General features: G+C 37.3%; 1 protein-coding gene across 1 annotated transcript in view; it reads right to left on the bottom strand.

The window, feature by feature from the left end:
* Positions 1-21,453, bottom strand: part of Scin (scinderin) — an 81,066-nt gene that overhangs the window by 19,946 nt on the left and 39,667 nt on the right. Inside the window, exons 5-9 of the mRNA XM_027932716.3 lie at positions 14,842-14,934; positions 12,526-12,658; positions 12,031-12,119; positions 11,039-11,254; positions 8,369-8,490 (exon numbers count right to left, since the gene is read on the bottom strand). Of these exons, the coding sequence (XP_027788517.3) occupies positions 8,369-8,490; positions 11,039-11,254; positions 12,031-12,119; positions 12,526-12,658; positions 14,842-14,934 (653 nt within the window). The remainder of the gene's footprint in view (positions 1-8,368; positions 8,491-11,038; positions 11,255-12,030; positions 12,120-12,525; positions 12,659-14,841; positions 14,935-21,453) is intronic.

The raw sequence follows: 21,453 nt of genomic DNA, 5'->3' as shown, positions 1-21,453 counted from the left end.
CATTCCTTAAAAAAAGAAAAAACCAACAAATAAATGATCTCACACTCCATCTCAAAATCCTTGAAAAAGAAGAGCAAAACAACAGCAAAAGAAGTAGAAGGCAAGAAATAATGAAAATCAGAGCTGAAATTAATGAAATCGAAACAAAAGAAACAATTGAAAAAATTGACAAAACTAAAAGTTGGTTCTTTGAAAAAATAAACAAAATCGACAGACCCTTAGCCATGCTAGCAAAGAGAAGAAGAGAGAGAACTCAAATTACTAGCATACGGGATGAAAAAGGCAATATCACAACAGACACTTCAGAAATACAGAAGATAATCAAAAACTATTTTGAATCCTTATACTCCAATAAATTAGAAGATAGTGAAGGCATCGATAAATTTCTGAAGTCATATGATCTGCCCAGATTGAGTCAGGAGGATATAGACAACCTAAACAGACCAATATCAATTGAGGAAATAGAAGAAACCATAAAAAGACTACCAACTAAGAAAAGCCCAGGACCGGATGGGTATACAGCAGAGTTTTACAAAACCTTTAAAGAAGAACTAATACCAATACTTTTCAAGCTACTTCAGGAAATAGAAAAAGAGGGAGAACTTCCAAATTCATTCTATGAGGCCAACATCACCCTGATACCTAAACCAGACAAAGACACTTCAAAGAAAGAAAACTACAGACCAATATCTCTAATGAACCTAGATGCAAAAATCCTCAATAAAATTCTGGCGAATCGGATACAAAAACATATCAAAAAAATTGTGCACCATGATCAAGTAGGATTCATCCCTGGGATGCAAGGCTGGTTCAATATACAGAAATCAATAAATGTTATTCACCACATCAATAGACTTAAAAATAAGAACCATATGATCATCTCGATAGATGCGGAAAAAGCATTCGACAAAGTACAGCATCCCTTTATGTTCAAAACTCTAGAAAAACTAGGGATAACAGGAACATACCTCAATATTGTAAAAGCAATCTATGCTAAGCCTCAGGCTAGCATCATTCTGAATGGAGAAAAACTGAAGGCATTCCCTCTAAAATCTGGAACAAGAGAGGGATGCCCTCTCTCACCACTTCTGTTCAACATAGTTCTCAAAACACTGGCCAGAGCAATTAGACAGAGGAAAGAAATTAAAGGCATAAAAATAGGAAAAGAAGAACTTAAATTATCACTATTTGCAGATGATATGATTCTATACCTAGCAGACCCAAAAGGGTCTACAAAGAAACTATTAGAGCTAATAAATGAATTCAGCAAAGTGGCAGGATATAAAATCAACACGCATAAATCAAAGGCATTCCTGTATATCAGCGACAAATCCTCTGAAATGGAAATGAGGACAACCACTCAATTCACAATATCTTCAAAAAAAATAAAATACTTGGGAATCAACCTAACAAAAGAGGTGAAAGACTTATACAGTGAAAACTACAGAACCCTAAAGAGAGAAATAGAAGAAGATCTTAGAAGATGGAAAAATATACCCTGTTCATGGATAGGCAGAACCAACATCATCAAAATGGCGATATTACCAAAAGTTCTCTATAGGTTTAATGCAATGCCAATCAAAATCCCAATGGCATTTCTTGTAGAAATAGAGAAAGCAATCATGAAATTCATATGGAAAAATAAAAGACCCAGAATAGCAAAAACAATGCTAAGCAGGAAGTGTGAATCAGGCGGTATAGCGATACCAGACTTCAAACTATACTACAGAGCAATAGTAACAAAAACAGCATGGTACTGGTACCAAAACAGGCGGGTGGACCAATGGTACAGAATAGAGGACACAGAAACCAATCCACAAAACTACAACTATCTTATATTTGATAAAGGGGCTAAAAGCATGCAATGGAGGAAGGATAGCATCTTCAACAAATGGTGCTGGGAAAACTGGAAATCCATATGCAACAAAATGAAACTGAATCCCTTTCTCTCGCCATGCACAAAAGTTAATTCAAAATGGATCAAGGAGCTTGATATCAAATCAGAGACATGCCGTCTGATAGAAGAAAGTGTTGGCTACGATCTACATACTGTGGGGTCGGGCTCCAAATTCCTCAATAGGACACCCATAGCACAAAAGTTAATAACTAGAATCAACAAATGGGACTTATTCAAACTGAAAAGTTTTTTCTCAGCAAAAGAAACAATAAGAGAGGTAAATAGGGAGCCTACATCCTGGGAACAAATCTTTACTCCTCACACTTCAGATAGAGCCCTAATATCCAGAGTATACAAAGAACTCAAAAAATTAGACAATAAGAGAACAAACAACCCAATCAACAAATGGGCCAAGGACCTGAACAGACACTTCTCAGAGGAGGACATACAATCAATCAACAAGTACATGAAAAAATGCTCACCATCTCTAGCTGTCAGAGAAATGCAAATCAAAACCACCCTAAGATACCATCTCACTCCAGTAAGATTGGCAGCCATTATGAAGTCAAACAACAACAAGTGCTGGCGAGGATGTGGGGGAAAGGATACACTTGTACATTGCTGGTGGGACTGCAAATTGGTGCAGCCAATTTGGAAAGCAGTATGGAGATTTCTTGGAAAGCTGGGAATGGAGCCACCATTTGACCCAGCTATTCCCCTTCTTGGTCTATTCCCTAAAGACCTAAAAAGAGCATGCTACAGGGACACTGCTACATCGATGTTCATAGCAGCACAATTCACAATAGCTAGACTGTGGAACCAACCTAGATGCCCTTCAATGGATGAATGGATAAAAAAAATGTGGCATTTATACACAATGGAGTATTACTCTGCATTAAAAAATGACAAAATCATAGAATTTGCAGGGAAATGGATGGCATTAGAGCAGATTATGCTAAGTGAAGCTAGCCAATCCCTAAAAAACAAATGCCAAATGTCTTCTTTGATATAAGGAGAGTAACTAAGAACAGAGTAGGGACGAAGAGCATGAGAAGAAGATTAACATTTAACAGGGATGAGAGGTGGGAAGGAAAGGGAGAGAGAAGGGAAATTGCTTGGAAATGGAAGGAGACCCTCAGGGTTATACAGTGGAGGGGGTAGAGAGAGAGGAGGGGAGGGGAGGGGAGAGGTGGGGCGGGGGGATGGTGGAGGATGGGAAAGGCAGCGGAGCACAACAGACACTAGTATGGCAATATGTAAATCAATGGATGTGTAACTGATGTGATTCTGCAATCTGTGTATGGGGTGAAGGTGGGAGTTCATAACCCACTTGAATCAAAGTGTGGAATATGATATGTCAAGAAATTTGTAATGTTTTGAACAACCAACAATAAAAAATTAAAAAAAAAATAACTGCTTCACATTTTGTCTTTTATTCTGGAGGAAAAAAATTCAACCAACTAATAGACAGTATCATCCAATTTTTGTCTGCATTTGTCTTTTTTTTTTCCCTTTTGAGTATTTCAACCAGCAAACTTGAAAAATAACACCAAAATTTTGCTGACACTTTAACAAGTCCTCCACTAATTATCTTGAATTCCTTTTCCTGTTCCTGCCAAAACTCCATGTTCCCATACACACAGATTCATACTAACTTGCTTTATGGACCTATCAACCAGCAGGGCAAGTATTTCGTTATAATCACAACACAATTCAGTTGCTCTTTGTTATTTTGCATTCTGTGTTCAGGGGGAAAGAAATCTACAAATTTGTGTATTCAGAAGTATATTTAATTCCAGTTTTCACCTTTTCACTCTGCCTCCTGGACTTTATGTATTATTTCCCTGTATCAAAATTACCATGTAAGCTCAAAAGTTGTTTAATTTGAAAGTCAGTCTTCAAGAGAACTGCTTATTTTCTAAATGCCTCCATATTACCTTTATGGAAGCTTTGAAGATCCACAAACCATACAATCTTTACAAATTTAAATATTTAGCATCCATGGTTTTAGATATTTAGCAAAGATGCTCAATATTTAGCAAAGATGCTCAAAGTATGTTCAAACTTTAGATCTCAAAACATTCTCATTACATTACTGATGAGCACCTGTAATATCATTTCCAATCTCAAGTCTCCTTTGAGACTTTCCCACTCCTTCAAGTGGGGAAGAAGAAAACCAGATGATAACCTCCATCTCATCGCAAGGGTAGAAACTATTCATAATGTGTGCATTCTCATTGTCTTCTTTTCCCTTTGAATCTTTTGCAGTATGTGCCAACCTGTCCTCCTCCTGAGTTCTCTATCTTCACTTCATTTACCTTAAAATAAACCACTATCCACTTATGCTCACACAAAAATCCTGCGGGTCATCCTTGCCTCCGTCTTCTCTGTTCCCCATAAACACTCTTTCTGAGACAAACTTCTTTCTTTTTTTTACGCCCCCCCCCCCCAACTTTTTAAATTGGTGCATTATAGATATACATAGTGTTAGATATGGAAAATGAAAAGCCCCAAGATAGTATGGCGTGGGAAAAGGGAGTAAAAAAGAAAACCATACATTGATAGCTTTAATCTCTTTCAAGATAAATCCTTTTCAGATGCTGGCCACAGATGGGGAGAAAGTATCCCATCAAACCTAGAATGATAGTCTCTGGGAAGCTTTAATCTCTTTCAAGATAAATCGTCTCCAGATGTTGGCCATAGACCCCCCCAACCCCCAAACCCAAATTCCTGAGTGTCCAAACTGACATGCTCACTAAATCACCTCTCAGTATAACCTATATAAGCCCAAACTCCTCCTTTGGCCAGTGGCTCATTTTCCACCAGGAAAGTGGGTCCATCAGAGGCGCCTCACCCTGATTCTGCATACCCTGTTCCTGCATGAAACTTTGTTCCTGCATAAAAAGCTGAGATAATCCATGGAGTTTGCATCTGGCCCAGTGTTAACACATACTCATGGGATTTGTTGTTACATATTCGTCCATGCACACAATAGAACAATATCATCTGGCCGGTATCACTCCCAGCACTTTCCCCCTCCCTCCCCTCTTCCTACCCCTGGGTCCCTTTCCTCCACTGATCTCCCTTTGATTTCCACGAGATACCCCCACATTTTTCTTTTCCTTTTCCTCTCTAGTCTCCACATATGAGAGAAAACACACAACCTCTAACCTTCTGAGTTTGACTTATTTTGCTTAACATAATGGTATAAACATGGGTATGCAAGTCCCACTGTAGCATGATGACTTTAATTTTGTAGGATAAATAAGGAGGAGGGGTACAGCTGGGTCATATGGTAGTTCCTTGCCTAGTCTTTTGAGGAACTTCCATGCTGATCTCCATAGGGGTTGTACTAAATTACAATCCCACCAACAGTGTAAAAGTGTCCATTTTTCTCCACATCCTCTCCAGCATTTATTATCATCTGTACTCTTGATGATTGCTGAAGCCAACTTCTTAACAGCTTGCAAATTTGTCTCATTCTTTCCATCCCTGAATTCAGTTCTCATTATCACTCAGCTGTATTAGCCCAACAATTCCCACTGGCCTTCTTGCCTCTAGTCTTCCCCCATCAATCCTTTCCTTAGATGTCAACCAGAATAATTTCTCTAAAGGGAAAATCAATCATGTCATTTCGCTGTGCAAACTCTTCGAGTGGCTCCCAGTTCTCTGAAAACAAACTTTATCCTCCACAGCACGATTTACAAAGTCATTCACAAATTGGCTCCTTCTAATTTCTCTAGTTTTACTGCCTTTGCTCTCTAAATTTGCTCCAGTCATACATCTTAGATTAGATCATACTTTCCCCTGTATTTCTTGGACAATTTCCCTCTTCTCTTTTCTATGTGCCTCTATTTCTGCTCCCACTTAGCTGTCGCTTTTAAGAACTTTTCACCAATCACCTTGGAGTAAGTGGAGGCGTCTGACTATAGTTCCCCAAAGGTCACACAGCTTGGTTTTATCTTACAATCCTTTACATTACATTAAAAATGCCTGTCAAGCCGGGTGTGGTGGCACATACCTGTAATCCCAGCAGCTCAGGAGGCTGAGGCAGGAGGATTGAAAGTTCAAAGCCAGCCTCAGCAAAAGCGAGATGCTAAGCAACTCAATGAGACCCTGTCACTAAATAAAATACAAAATAGGGCTGGGGATATGGCTCAGTGGTTGAGTGCCCCTGAGTTCAATCACCAGTAACCCCACCCCCCAAAAAATGCCTGTCAATTATCTTCTTCTCATAAAGCATAAGCTCTTCAGGGCACAGGTCATTTTTTGCTTGTTTGTTTGTTCTTTTCCATCACTGTATCTCCAGCAACTAGCCCAATGCCTTGCACATGAAGTACACAATAAGCACTTTCAAAAGATGCAAGGAATAACTACTCCACTTAAAATTTGTGACCCCATTTACTCTATTTAGTTATGTTCACATAGATATTTATGTGATTGTAAATTGTTATTGTCACAATGAATTATATTTTTTTTATATTTAAAATAGAATCAATGGCTTGGAGGCTGAGGCAGGAGGATTCTAAATTCAAGGCCAGCCTCAGCTACTTAACAAGGCCCTAAGCAACTTAGAGAAAGCCTGTTTCAAAATAAAAATAAAAAGGGCTGTGGGTATGGCTCAGTGATAAAGTACCCTGGGTTCAACCTTTGGTTATTCCCCCCACCAAAAAAAAAAAAAAAAAAAAAAAGAGAAAAAGATAGATCAAGAAAGAGGAACACAAGAAAAATCATGAAACAAAATGAAAGAAAAGTTAACTAGGAGTAATTGATTTTTTTCCTATAAATATTGTGCTTTGCACAAACATTTCTAAATTAAAATTTTAGAAGAGAAAATTGCCAAGTAAGGACATAATTCTATGAGACAGCTATACTCAGAACTAGAGTGGGAGAGACATACAGATTAAGGCTTGAACATTGTTTTGTCAGTTACAACAGTTGTGATCTTGGGTGAAGTTACTAAACCTATCTTATCCCACTTGCTTTCTTTTTTGGTAAAAAAGACAATATAAGGAACTAAATAGTACCTTGCTGTACAAACATGCTGCTGGTTGCTAGTAAGATGACCTATTTAGCTCTTAACCATATACATTCATCTTGGGCAGTATATGGAGTGACAGTGGGGTTAGGAATGTCTCTGGGTACAGTGGTTCTCATTAATAATTGTGTACATTAGACTCTCAGGAGTGCCACCACCTGAGATTCTGATTTATTTCATGTGGGGTGAAGGCATTTAGATGTGTAAAAATTGTCCAAATTATTCCGGCATTCTGCCTGGTGTTTAGAACCACTGACAAAGGCAGTGCTCGTCATATATAAATCACTTGTAGATTTCGAGGCCCCACATTTGACTCTCTAGAGTATTTTTGCAGAATCTATTCTAGTGAGCCAAAGGTGACACCTAAAAGTCCACATTTCTAAGCTCTAGCAATGCTTCTGGTTGCCAGACTATCTGTTAGTATCATCCCGTCTCCTGAACTTGATGGGATTTGAGGCACTGAGCAGCAGGAATATTTGGACTTTGGGGACAGATGTGACTCTGTCATCTGGTGTGAGGGTTATTATCAGTAGAGACACAACATGCTTTGGAGACTGCCACTACCTTGTAAAGGCAAGATAGGATCTTTGTACTTTCCATCCACACTTCTCAGTTTTGTGATCTTTTTGGAGAATTAGTTTTCTTCCTGTCTTCTCAGCAGTATTATATTTTACCTGATTTTACCTAATAACAAGTTAGAGAATTTCATATTTTATAGGATTTGTTTCAGAATCCCTATGCTTTGAAATCGCCGGGCATAGGGTAGGCATATAAATTACTTGGTTGGACATTTGTTCCTTCCTCCTTGAGCAGGGCTTCGGACTAAAGTAAGTAAACCCAAGCTTCAGTTAACTCAAATCATTATGCAAAACCTTGCAGATGGGGACAACGCTCGCATATTTTCTCCAATACTGTTATGAATTTCATGGAGACAAAGAATAGGGATGCATTACTTTGAGGTCTCTGGAATGTGTGATGGAATCACAAATTATTTCCCTGCACTCCCTGCCCCAGAGTATGCCCCAATGCAGTTTTCTGCAGCTCTAATCAGGATGGGCCTCTGCGAATTTTAACAGTAAGACATGGTACCCAAAGCTGGCCACTAGAGGGTTAGCCTGCATATGAGATGAAAAATTCAACCACATATCCAATAAGAGGAGAGAACCATTTAGGACATCAAAACTTTTTTCCTAGGCTAGACAGGATGACTTTTATCTACCTCCTTCTGCTTGTGAACAGCAGATACCAGTCAGAAGCACATTCAAAAGAAAATACAATATGCATGTTGTACAAATCTCTCTGGGGTAACTACAGGATAGAATACTGTATTCTATATGATAGAGTATTCTATCCTGTACTGCATGAAATTTAATACTTTGGAGCAAAATCTAGCTCCTATGGAACTTGAGCTCTTGTGAAAGAGGTAAACTTACCACGTGTAGATAATCTGTCCTCTGTGATAAGTGTAGAGAATAATGTAGCAGTCACCACCATAGAATTCACCATAGGCGTTTGGGTCAATTTGGACCCTACCATTGTTTTCTACACGCCAAATCTGAAAGAAATGGAATATACATACACTATCTTTTCATAGGCTTTAAATTACTTTTAGTTTAGGTCTATTATTAAATAACTTTTATTAAATAACTTTTAAATAATTTTTCTAATTAGTTTACAAATCAAACAAAGGGGAAAATGTCAATCAAACTGGCAATTTGTTGACCTTTTAAGCACTTCTATTATTTTTATTCCTTCACAGTATTTAGCTCAGTTCTGAGTCTGTTGATTAATAAATTTCTATTATTTCATCAGTTAGTGAAAATAACATGACACTATTATTTTGTACTTTGCACCAAACAATATTCAGCTTAGGAATGTATCTCCTAACTTTATAATTGAGTATTTTTCATCAGCTGTGAAATATTTTTTTCTTCTCTATGTATTAAGATATGAGACTGCTATTTTCTGAGGCAAGAGTTGGTAGACTGGGACCAAATGTGAATGTTGGTTCAAGGGACCAACAGGACTCATGTTGAAACCTAATCCCCCAATGTGATGATGTTGGGAGACAGGACCTTTGGGAAGTAATTAGATCCTGAGGGTGAATCTCTCATGAATGAAAACAGTGCCCCAATAAAAGGGAACCTAGAGACTCTCTAGCTCCTTCTCCATCACGCAAGGACACAGCTAAAAGACAGCAGTCTATGAACCAGGAAGCATACACCAACCAAACAGCCAATCCATCAAAACCTTAACTTTCAACTTCCCAGGCTTCAGAACTGTGAGAAATAAATGTTTACTGTTTAAGCCCCAATCTATGCTATTTCTGCTATTGCAAACTGAACAAACGAAGACAGATGCCAATGTCATGATTCCCATTTTTAAAAGGTACAGCCCAGGCATAAAACTGAAAAGATCCAACAGGGGATAAAAATAGGCAGAACCTCCTCATCTTCATCACAGATTAAAGACACTCCAAGTTGGAAAGATGAGAGTTGTAGAAACACCAACGAGTTACCAATCAGACTGCCAGATCACCGCATGTACACATGCTTGTGCACATGCGCACATCCTCTTGCCTGGGTCCAGGAAAGGAGCAGGGCAGACCTGGCTTTGAAATATGGAGATGAGCAAGTGGAGAATAACAGAGTAGTGCTTTCAGAGAGAAGTGGGAAGGTGGGAAGAGAGTGGAGGAGAAGCAGCAGCATCACCCACGAAACCCAGGAGCCTAGACAGTCACTGGATTTCAGCAGTCCTGAGGTGGCACAGGAGGGCATCTCAGAGGTGCTGCCGTCTGAGATGGAGACTGCATCAGGGACACAGTTGGTCAAGGGCCCTGTGACCATACCACCTGTGCTAAACACCAGAAAGGATATCTGAGCAGGAGATAGTCCCAGACCCCGAAGTTAATACCCCTCCGATGATGGCCAAGATTGACACATGACCTCCTTTGTCATGGTTCTGTGCAGCTTCGATTCACATTTTATGTCTTTGAAAAGAAGGAAAATTATTCTTAAAGTTTTTGACTACATAGTTTGGTCCTAGGACTGTGGTAAAATGTTTTAACTCCTGTCCTCAAGGAACTGCTGAAAGGTCTAGGAGAAATCTGTAAGTAAATGAACAATTCTGTGATACTTAAGTGATAAATCCCGTGGAAAAGATCACTTATAAGTTGAGCACTGAGAAAGGCTGAGGGAAGGCTTCTCAGAAGAGCCATGGCTAATGATAGGCTGGAGCTGCCAGGGAGAGTGGGAGGTTAATCAGACAGAGGGAGGTGTGGGGATGCTGCTAGAAGGCCAGGGGAAGAATCAGACCCCCAAGCACTGAAGGGTGAAGAGAGAGGGGAGCAAGGGTCAAATCGCTGAAGAGGGATGATTTCAGACAGACTAAGAAAAAAAAAACTATGAAAATATTTTAGAAGGGAGTGACATCATCCAGTTCTCATTTAGACAACTAAAGAGTGGATTGAGGGTGAAGAGATTTTCAGCAGTTTTTAAAATCTAAAAGGGAATGATCAACAAACTCAATTTGAATATTCGAATAATTATCTGTTTTTAGCACACATGCATGCTCAATTTGCTGTTATAAATGCCTTCGGTCTACAGCCATACTACCCTGAACACACCCGATCTCATCTATAAATGCCTCTAGTGTGAAGAGGGAGGGAAAAGTAACGGTAGATATTACACTCAAAGCAACAAACCCTCAGTGCACAACCCCAGAAATGGGCTTTCTGGGAGAAAGAGCTGTTCTGGACCAGGAAGCAAAAAGACTATGTTCTGTTCAGATCTCTAAGACAGTCATGAGGTGAACTTGCACAAACCACCTAACTTCTCAGGATCTCAACATATACATATGCAAAATGGGCAGTGAAGATCAGACCTTAACTTTTCCAGCTTAAACTACCATGATTTTGAGTACCATCTTGGACCATCTTTATTACTAAGTAAGATTCACATCTTAAAATGTTTGCAGTTTCCTATATTATATTACATCTCTTACATACATCATATTATAGATATTATATCATAAAGCTATATAGTCCCACACATGCTGACATAAATGGGCTTGATAAAAACAAACAAAATCAGGTACACAAATACCTCTACTTTGCCAGAACCATCATCCACCATGTTGTGCTGGGCTGCCATCTGCGGAGAGCTGTGCAATTTTGAGGCATCAAATGGAACTTGTTTTATCCGAGCCACTCTCTCTGTGACATATACTTTCCCAAAGCCATTGCTCTGGTCTTTATCTTTCCAGTCCTTAAAGAACTGTTTGAAGATTGGTGTTTCACCTCCTTCTGGAAGAACCTGAATCTGAAATTTAAAATAGTAACTATAGTATTAGATAGGAAAACAAGAGATCATGGAATAACATTAGTAAAAGAGAAAGAACGAAAGAAATGAGACTATTGTCCAGGTTTCTGTGATTACAGGTATAAATTTAGAAGCCTGTGAAGCTAAAATAATCCAAGCCTGCTTTTTCTCATAATTAAAATAATTGCCATTGAATCTGAATGTTTGAAATAAAGAATCAACTTCTTTCATATGTAATCACTATAATAGTCCCCAAAGTTTGGCTCTCTGCGTTAGGTTCACAAGAGAGCTGTGACCTGGAAGAAATTATCACATTGTGTCACATGTGTCAGAACATAACAATGAAGATGATAGCTGAGGCTGAGAGATTCAGAAAGGAAAAAGAATAATCAGCCAGTGCCTAAGTTGATCTTGATGAAGACAAATGCTATTTGGGTATTAGCCCAGCTCTGTACAACCTGCTCTAAGGGACAGATGATTAGTGATTTAAGCTAAATCTACTGTGCTTGATTATCCTGACTTAAAGGCTGTGAAGCAAGTGAGTGGGCTTTTCCTCCTCATGCAGCCCTAAAGGTCTGACCTGCAGTAACTGCAGAATCCTCTCCACCATACAGATAAAGTATTAGGGGCATAAGACACAAGAATGCATACACTCAGGTGGAGAAAGCCCTCGTACACATATATTACTTTTGAGCAAATTCTTCTGTGAGTTCTGTGGAGATGTCATGACTCCCATGTTTAAATTTTTTTTCCTAGTCATTCATTTTCACACATACTTGGGTATTGGTGGAATAATTCATTTGCTCTAGAAATTCTTCAGCTGTCTTCATTGCAGCCTTCCTCTCCTGGGGATTGGCATCTTTACCTAAAATAGAAGGTAAATTAAAGAGAAAATTTCAGAGAGGAAAATATTATATGATGAAGAAATGCATGTGTACCAAAAAAATGAACATGATTTTAATTTAAGTATCACAGTGCCAGAATGGCAAATTTTAAATTTTAAATTTAGTACATTAAAAATATTTAGTAATATAGTAATAAACAGTGCTTGTGAAGAGATTCTTTTTATGCTGTCCAAATGCTTTAATTCCATAATCCCTGCTAAATGATGCTAGGAGGAGGAACATAGCAGCCTTGTAGGTGAGATATTTACAGATCATTTCTCAAAAGGCAGACTAGTTTAAAAAAATCAAAAAAGATGTTTTATTTGTCCTTCCAAGGAAATAGCTACACATCTGAGATGCAGCAACAAAGTCAAGGGCATCTTTTACCTTTCCATACGAAAATCTGCTTTGCAGCACCATGGTCTAAAATAAAACATTCTTCAGAAAGCAGCATTGCCATGGAGAAGGGGTTTTCTTCAGCCACCACAGTCACTCTCATGGATCCACTTGCATCTGAAACCTAATACAAAGACCAGGAGCTCCGTGGTTTCATTTTGAGCAGATAAAAATATTCTAAAATTACATTATGGTAATGGTTGCATAACTCTGTAAATGTAATGAAACATAACTGTCTACTTTAAGAGCATGAACTTCATACATTAACCATGACAAAGAGACAAAGCATTCATGAGCACAATACTCCAAAAGGTTTTCTTTTTATTTTATTTTTTTAAGGTCTTTGGAAGTAAAAGAACTACTAATGAAGCATTAAGCTTTGACACTAGTTAAAACATTAGAAAAGCATTAACGGCTAAGATTTATTGAGATTCTTTCATAACAAGCATCTTGTAATGAACTTAACATAATCATTTCATTTCAAATTTAGAGCAAGCTTTGCAAGTAGGTAATGATCTTACACACACTGCATACACTAAAAAAGGTGAAACATAAACATTCACTCAGACCACAGTTACTGAGTGCCTACTACTACATGGCAGGTTCTGTGCTAAAGGCCTTGATGGACTCTAGTTTATGCATACAGACTTTAGCATAAGTGCTGCAGTTTAACTATAGTCTGTGAAAATTATCAAAGCAAACAACTTCTATCATATTTGGAAGTAGGACTTTCTTGAATTTGCAGGTGGTCCTACAAAATCAAAAGCGATATCCATGTGTGGATCAGAATGCACCAGTTTCCAAAAGTTAGCTTATTGGCTATAACTACCTGGACACTTGTTAAATATGCAGATTCCAGGGCCCTCTCTAAATCAGTGGTGGAGTTTTGCAACACCAAAGCAGAGTTTGAATTCTGCATTTTTAGAAAGCACCCGAGGTGATTCTACTTCACTGTCTTTTTTAGCAACCCCAAATTATTTTTGAATAGATTTTGTATTTCAGATGTGTGCAATGTGTTATAGTTCCACTAGAGAGAGCTATGGTTCAGGATTAACATTTGCCCTTTTAGAAACATTACTGTAATCCACAATGTTGTTCAAGAGGATATAATTTTGATTGATGATGTGAAGTAAATGATATTTTTTTAGGCTGACAATGTTTTTAGAGAAAGTAATTAAACTTCAGCCTATTTAGATAATAATTTCTGTATAATTCATGTTAAAGTTATCAGTATTGAGCAGCAATGATGATCATATTTTCCTTTGCCATATAGGAAGAAAAAATCCACTTCCTCATTATAAAAAGCAAGTTTATGCTACACAAGTAAAATTATAGTGTTGCTGGGGCTGTGGTTGTGGCTCAGTATAGAGCTCTCACCTTGCGAGGCACTGGGTTTACTCCTCAGCACCACATAAAAGCAAATAAATTTTTTAAAAAATAAAGCTAAAAAAATACTATAGTGTTTCTGAGCTAGAAAATCCTTTATGGAGCAGCAAAAAGTTCCTTCTTGTTAAAGATGAAAAAAAAATACTACATTCTGCAGGGAGATTATGATCTGCTCTGAATTATTTGCTTAGAAAGTTGGAAGCGAAGGAAACATTTTAGCAACCTGCTTAACTGGTTTGTTTTGGGTTTTTTATTATCCTCATCAGCCATAAAAGTTAAAAAAATTATATAGTTGGAAGGTTCCTGAGTAATTTTCTAATATAATATCTGTGTGTATCTGTCTGTCTTTGACCCTCTCCTCAGATAAAAAAAATTAAGACCCAGACTAGTTATATCTTGCCCATGGTCATGTAGCCAGAAAGCTGACATAGAACCAGGACTGTCAGTACCCAGGAGAGGGCTGGTTTTACCCTGATTCCTTACAGCTGATTGATTTGAGAGCTTCACCCTCCTGTAACAAGGAAAGCCTTTATTTGGCTAGAGAGGGCATTTTTAAATAAGTTAAAATCTTATAATTTTATCAAGAATTTACAAGAAAAAGCTTACAAAATGTTGTATGCCATAAAGAAAACTTATTTTTGAGTGCAACATATCACAATTTTTGTTGTAAACTAGTAGAATAACAAATCTAAATTTATGTAAGTCACAACAGTAAGTCCATTTATTTGCTGTTTTTAATGAAAATAGCAAAAAGTAATAAAAAATGATAATTTTAACAAATATACAAAAGCAAGAAATTAATGGAACCTCCACATGTATGTAGGCAATGAGGAGAGTCATGAACTACAGCAGAGTCCTCCATACAGGCTCCACTCGCATCCAGCCCAGTGAAAACCACCGATCTGCTTCCAGGGAACTCACCATGTAGAGCTTGGCCATCCTCCTGTTACTTATGTCTGCTATGGTGTCGTCATCATTGTCTCCATCCGGAAGCTCTGGTTTTGTCCCTAAAACCTGGAAAAAGTGAACAGCATGAAAGATAAAGTTCTGTCACTAAAGAATGCAAAGTTAAAAAAAAAAGTCAACCATTTTGCATTTATAAAGATATCAATTATAAAACACTTGAATTTTAAATCACCAGGCTCACACATTTCTCATCAATTCACACAACCTCAGTTTTTTCCCATGGGTCAAATCAGCCAATGGCACTAAGTAAACAAACACTGAGTTTCTTGGGTGGTGATGAGAATCTCCAAGAAAGCAGTATTTAATCCATTCTTTGCATATATAATGCAATCAAAAAATTCAAGTAATGTGTTTGGTAAAAAAATACATTTGAGTTATGGAACCAGAATAGGTGTTCTATCAACAGATAAATGGATAAAGAAAATATGGTATATACATACACAAAGGAGTTTTACTCAGTCATAAAGGAGAAATGCAAGGAATTTTAAAAGGGGAAGAGGGGAATCTCATGAAAATAAAAGGGAGACCAATAGAATAGAGGAAGGGGATTGAGAGGGAGGGTAGAGAGGAAGGTCTGGGGAAGTCCTGGGCAATGAAATCTATAAACTAGGCTATGTTGAATGAACCACAATGATTCATATGTGTAAATCATATATATCTCATATATACATATATGAGATATATATGTATGTATATATAATGCACTAATTAAAATAACAATAATAGAAGGAAGATCAGTAGAGTAGAGCAAGCTGATCCAAGGAGGGAGGAGGGGCAAAAAAAGGAGAGTCCTGGGGAACGAGGAATATGGCATAATGAATCCCTATTCATTATGCATAATTACAATGCACCAATAAAAAAGGAAAATACAATTGATTCTGCTTTGAATTTTTATACTAAAATCACAAAAATATGTCTCTAAGCATTTTAATTAATTCATTAAGTTAATTGAAACAAATACCATAGAATGCTAAGAACAGAAACAAAATATAAACTTGTTCTAAATAATGTGATTTTAATAATACAGCTATAAAATCAAGTTCAGAAGTGGAAAGAAGTCATTTATTCATAACTGTTATTTACATTCAATACATATTCAATAAAAATAAATTCTTTGCATAATGCATTTCATACTCAATATCTCCTATAATATGTTGCATTAAAATATATGTCATTGAATATCAAATAACAGTAAATATATATAAATCTCATCCTTATATAATTATGGGTACAGTCTCAAGTTTGAAAATGCACCAACTTATCCTCTGGGAATATGACATCTTTTCTTTTTTTTTTTTTTTTTTGTTTGTTTTTTGTTTTTTTTATTTTTATTTTTATTTTTTTTAATTTTTTATTGTTGGCTGTTCAAAACATTACATAGTTCTTGATATATCATATTTCACAATTTGATTCAAGTGGGTTATGAGCTCCCATTTTTACCCCATATACAGATTGCAGAATCACATCAGTTACACATCCATTGATTTACATATTGCCATACTAGTGTCTGTTGTATTCTGCTGCCTTTCCTATCCTCTACTATCCCACCTCCCCTCCCCTCCCCTCCCCTCTTCTCTCTCTGCCCCCTCTACTGACATTCGTTTGTCCCCCTTGTATTATTTTTCCCCTTCCCCTCACTTCCTCTTGTATGTACTTTTGTATAACTCTGAGGGTCTCCTTCCATTTCCATGCACTTTCCCTTCTCTCTCCCTTTCCCTCCCACCTCTCATCCCTGTTTAATGTTAATCTTCTTCTCATGCTCTTCGACCCTACTCTGTTCTTAGTTACTCTCCTTATATCAAAGAAGACATTTGGCATTTGTTTTTTAGGGATTGGCTAGCTTCACTTAGCATAATCTGCTCTAATGCCATCCATTTCCCTGTAAATTCTATGATTTTGTCATTTTTTAATGCAGAGTAATACTCCATTGTGTATAAATGCCACATTTTTTTATCCATTCATCCATTGAAGGGCATCTAGGTTGGTTCCACAGTCTAGCTATTGTGAATTGTGCTGCTATGAACATCGATGTAGCAGTGTCCCTGTAGCATGCTCTTTTTAGGTCTTTAGGGAATAGACCGAGAAGGGGAATAGCTGGGTCAAATGGTGGCTCCATTCCCAGCTTTCCAAGAAATCTCCATACTGCTTTCCAAATTGGCTGCACCAATTTGCAGTCCCACCAGCAATGTACAAGTGTACCCTTTTCCCCACATCCTCGCCAGCACTTGTTGTTGTTTGACTTCATAATGGCTGCCAATCTAACTGGAGTGAGATGGTATCTTAGGGTGGTTTTGATTTGCATTTCTCTGACTGCTAGAGATGGTGAGCATTTTTTCATGTACTTGTTGATTGATTGTATGTCCTCCTCTGAGAAGTGTCTGTTCAGGTCCTTGGCCCATTTGTTGATTGGGTTGTTTGTTCTCTTATTGTCTAATTTTTTGAGTTCTTTGTATACTCTGGATATTAGGGCTCTATCTGAAGTGTGAGGAGTAAAGATTTGTTCCCAGGATGTAGGCTCTCTATTTACCTCTCTTATTGTATCTTTTGCTGAGAAAAAAATTTTTAGTTTGAGTAAGTCCCATTTGTTGATTCTAGTTATTAACTTTTGTGCTATGGGTGTCCTATTGAGGAATTTGGAGCCCGACCCCACAGTATGTAGATTGTAGCCAACTTTTTCTTCTATCAGACGGCGTGACATCTTTTCTTTTACCCAATAACAAAAAAAATGTTTTAATTCTCTTACATGCTAAATGATCATAACATAGGTTTTCTTTTTCCCTAAAAGTAAGATCATAACAAAAAGTAAAACACTTGCAACCAAAAACTTTTTGGTTTTGTTTTTTACATTTGTAGTTTGGTAGAATAATTTATAAGAACCATTAAAAGCCTTCTTAGGTACCCTTTGTAATTCTCCTCCAACCAACACAGGAGATTGGAATAAACAATTAGGGTTAAGGACATATCTAATACTGGGAAGTCTCCCACGAGGCCAGCTGAGGCTAGGATTTTGAGCACACTCTAACTTTTAATTTTCAGTATAATTCCCATATTTCTCAGGTATTTTAATTAGCCTCACAAAGGACTATTGCATACTAGGGAATTGAACCAAAGGGACTCTGAAAAACAGGCTTAATTCCAGGGCAAAGGGTTATGGTTATATTATCAGGTATCTCTAAGGATCATTTAAAAACTCAGTTCAACAACCATGCATTTACCGAACTCCTCACTGGGGAATATAAATGAGTTCCCAACCATCTTGCCCAACCCTTAAGCATTTTACACCCTGCCTAGAAAGAACAAAATAACTACACATGTTCACTTTATAAACAGTCCCATACATTTTGATCTTTGAAATAAACAGTCAATACAGCTCTTCTTTTTCTTTACCGGCAGGATCGTGCCTAAATTCAAAACATTTTCATTTAAGGTTGCCAAAACAAAACGTTTTCATTTAAGGTGATTGGGATTTCTCTCATATAGTCCTTTGTGTGTAGAATAACATACAATTGACAAGATAAAGGGGTAAGAAAACAAAGAAGCTTTAATTTGAGAGTGTTTCATAAAAACATCATTGACTACTGGGCGTGAGGTGATAAGCAACTCAGTGAGACCCTGTCTCTAAATAAAATACAAAACAGGGCTGGGGATGTGGCTCAGTGGTTGAGTGCCCCTGAATTCAATCCCCAGTAAAAAAAAAAAAAAAATCATTGACTGATGCAGTCATGGCTTGTCACTCAAGCTTGGAGCCCTTTGTCTTTCAATTATTTCCTGTAAGTTTCCATTTAAAAGTGTCATGACTGTGATAAACATTTCACAATGTACATGTGAAAACATATCACATTAAATAAATACAAGTTTTATTTTCAATCACACCTCCGTAAATTTGAAAAAATTTTAATCAAAAAAAATTTATATCTTATATCTGCAACGGTAGTTCTTAAATTTCCATTTGCTCAAGCAACCTCTGGGTAACTTGTTAAAATACAGACTCCCAATTGCCAGTTATGAAGTTAGTAAGTGTAGGATGAGGACCAGGAATCTGTATTCCAGATGATTCTGAACTGGGTGCTTATTTATACAGAGCTAAAACTCCTCTGTCTGGATACCAAGGCTTCTCTAAAAGCTGGGTATTATCCACCTGTGTTATTTATCAGCCTTCTCTCCTTAGTCCCTTTCTCTAATCGAGCTGATGTTCCCAGTGTCCCTTGTGGGAGCCTTGCCCCTTACTTCCCCTGGGCTTTCCCTAATGCTAGATTCAAATTTCTACTTAGGTTGACTGGGTATAGCAGAAGCAAAACTGAGCAATTAGTCTTTGGTTGGCTCAGGTAATTATAATTAAAACCATAATAGTTACTGTTGGTTGAATGAGTCACACGCTGGATCAGGAACTCTAGACACATCATCTCATAAGAGCTCCCATGTTCTAGATACTGTTAGCCCAATTTTACAGAAAAGGGTGGTGATGCTCAAAGAGGTAAAATGACAATTTCACAGAAGTGTTACGGTCAACATCTTCATACAAGTTTCTCTAATGCCATTTCACTAACCCTCAGAAGAACTGACTGCGTAATTCCCTAAATCAAGGAAAATTGGGCATGCCTTTTAAATGGGCAAAAGATTATTTCCTTAGATCTGTGCCTGGTGGACCCTTCCAATGACCTAAGGCTATAGGCATCTGAACCTTTCCCTTAACTTATTTTCTAGTTCAGTAAAAGGTGGATGGCATCTAAAAAAATTAAAAATTTTTAGTTATGGATGGATACAATACTTTTATTTTATTTTTTAATGTGATGTTGAAGATCAAATCCAATGCCTCACACATGCTAGGCAAGTGCTCTACACTGAGCCACAACCAGAGCCCTCAAATTTTTTTTTTCCACAGAAATGCACAGTGATTTTGTATGGTAGAGATGAAAGTAATTTATGCCCTGTACATCTACTAGCAAATTAATATCAATACTGTTGTCCTGTATCTGCTCTTTTAATTCTTCTTTGAACTAGTTAAAATATCTTACTGTTTCCCTTATTAACACATGAGTTACATATGATATTTGACTGTAATCACTTTATATTTGTATGAGATACATGATTTACTTTTTTGAAAACTACCCTTTTATATACAGTATTGCTTTTGTCTAAACCACATCTATTGGAATCTATTAATATATTTGTTGCCTTTCACTGGATATTATATGTATTCAATTAAAACTTTTAGTGCCATATGTGCCATGCCACAGGCATTTCTTGAGTTTTATTTAACAGATGCTTACATATTGCAAGGCACCTTTCCAGGTGCTTTCCATTTATTAAGTCTTTTCATCTTCATAGCAACCCCCTGAGTTGGCACAGTTACTATCCCCTTTCACGCATGGCATAACAGGCTAAGTACTTTACCCAAGGTCACACAGCTAGTAAGTGACAAACAGAATTGGAACTCTATGCCAAAATATGTATTCCTAACTAATGCACCTCTTGCTTCCTCTGCCAGGTCCTTCCGAAGCCCTTCTTGATTTATATCATTCAGCATCTGAAATAAGTAGAAGTTCTCTCAGAGCAGAGATTGTACAGGGATGATGTTCATTCTCCCATTCAGACTGACCAATACTAGCAATTACACCATGCAGCACACATTCTGTTCTTTCTGCAACCCTTAGTTCCTTCTTCTCCCTGGTCTTCTTAGTCTAAACTCTGGAAATGTTTAGCAACAGAAGACATTAAAGAAGTTAGAAAGTTGTAGAAATATAATTTTGTTTTCTGACTAAATCAATCTTCTTTTCTGCTACTTACTCTGCCTATAACATGAGTTCAGTTCAAAGTAAATCAGAAGAAATGTGTATTAAATAACTAGAGCAAATGAAGAATTCTAGCTTCAGATATACAATTTTGTGGCTTAAAATCTCTTGGTTCTCCTGGCCTGCCTATGTCAGGAGTATCCTTGGTGGTTTTATTTATTTATTTTTTCTCTTATATGACCCAGGGTGGTTATTTTTCTTTCAGAACACAATACCTATGTGAAAAAAATTTTTTTTAAAATAAAGGACCAGGAAGTTAAGCACAAATTGCTATACCCTTTCAATCCTTATTCACAGTGTATTTGTTTTTATTTATTTATTTTTAACCTTTTAGGCACCCCACCTATTTTGGACATGAAATTTCAAAACTTAAACTCTTGGTGGTTCTCAACATGAGCTTTTCCTAATTTATAAAAACAAGCAAGATGCTTGCCCACATTATACTCAGTATTTGAAATGCATCAAGAAAAGGGAGATAATATGTGACCTAGAGAAGGATAATATATAATTCAAAACTCCAGATCACTGTGCATAAAAATGTTCCAAGTTGCTGTTGAGTCCCATTAGCACAGAGGGTCTTAGGTGCTTCTTGAGAACTCTGACAGGACCAGTAAGTACCATGATGAAACTAGCTTGATAGATTAGGAAAACAGGCCTGAGAGAACTAGGAGTTTGCCCTTAGATCATCTCATAAATACTACAGCAAGGATGTAAATCCTGAGTTTTCTCAACTCCAACTTAAGAGCTCCTTGTGTACAAAAAGATGTATCCTGTT

Source organism: Marmota flaviventris, chromosome 1 (assembly GCF_047511675.1).
Source record: "Marmota flaviventris isolate mMarFla1 chromosome 1, mMarFla1.hap1, whole genome shotgun sequence".
In the NCBI taxonomy this organism is placed as follows: domain Eukaryota; kingdom Metazoa; phylum Chordata; class Mammalia; order Rodentia; family Sciuridae; genus Marmota; species Marmota flaviventris.
This window is presented reverse-complemented; position numbering and strand designations above follow the sequence as displayed.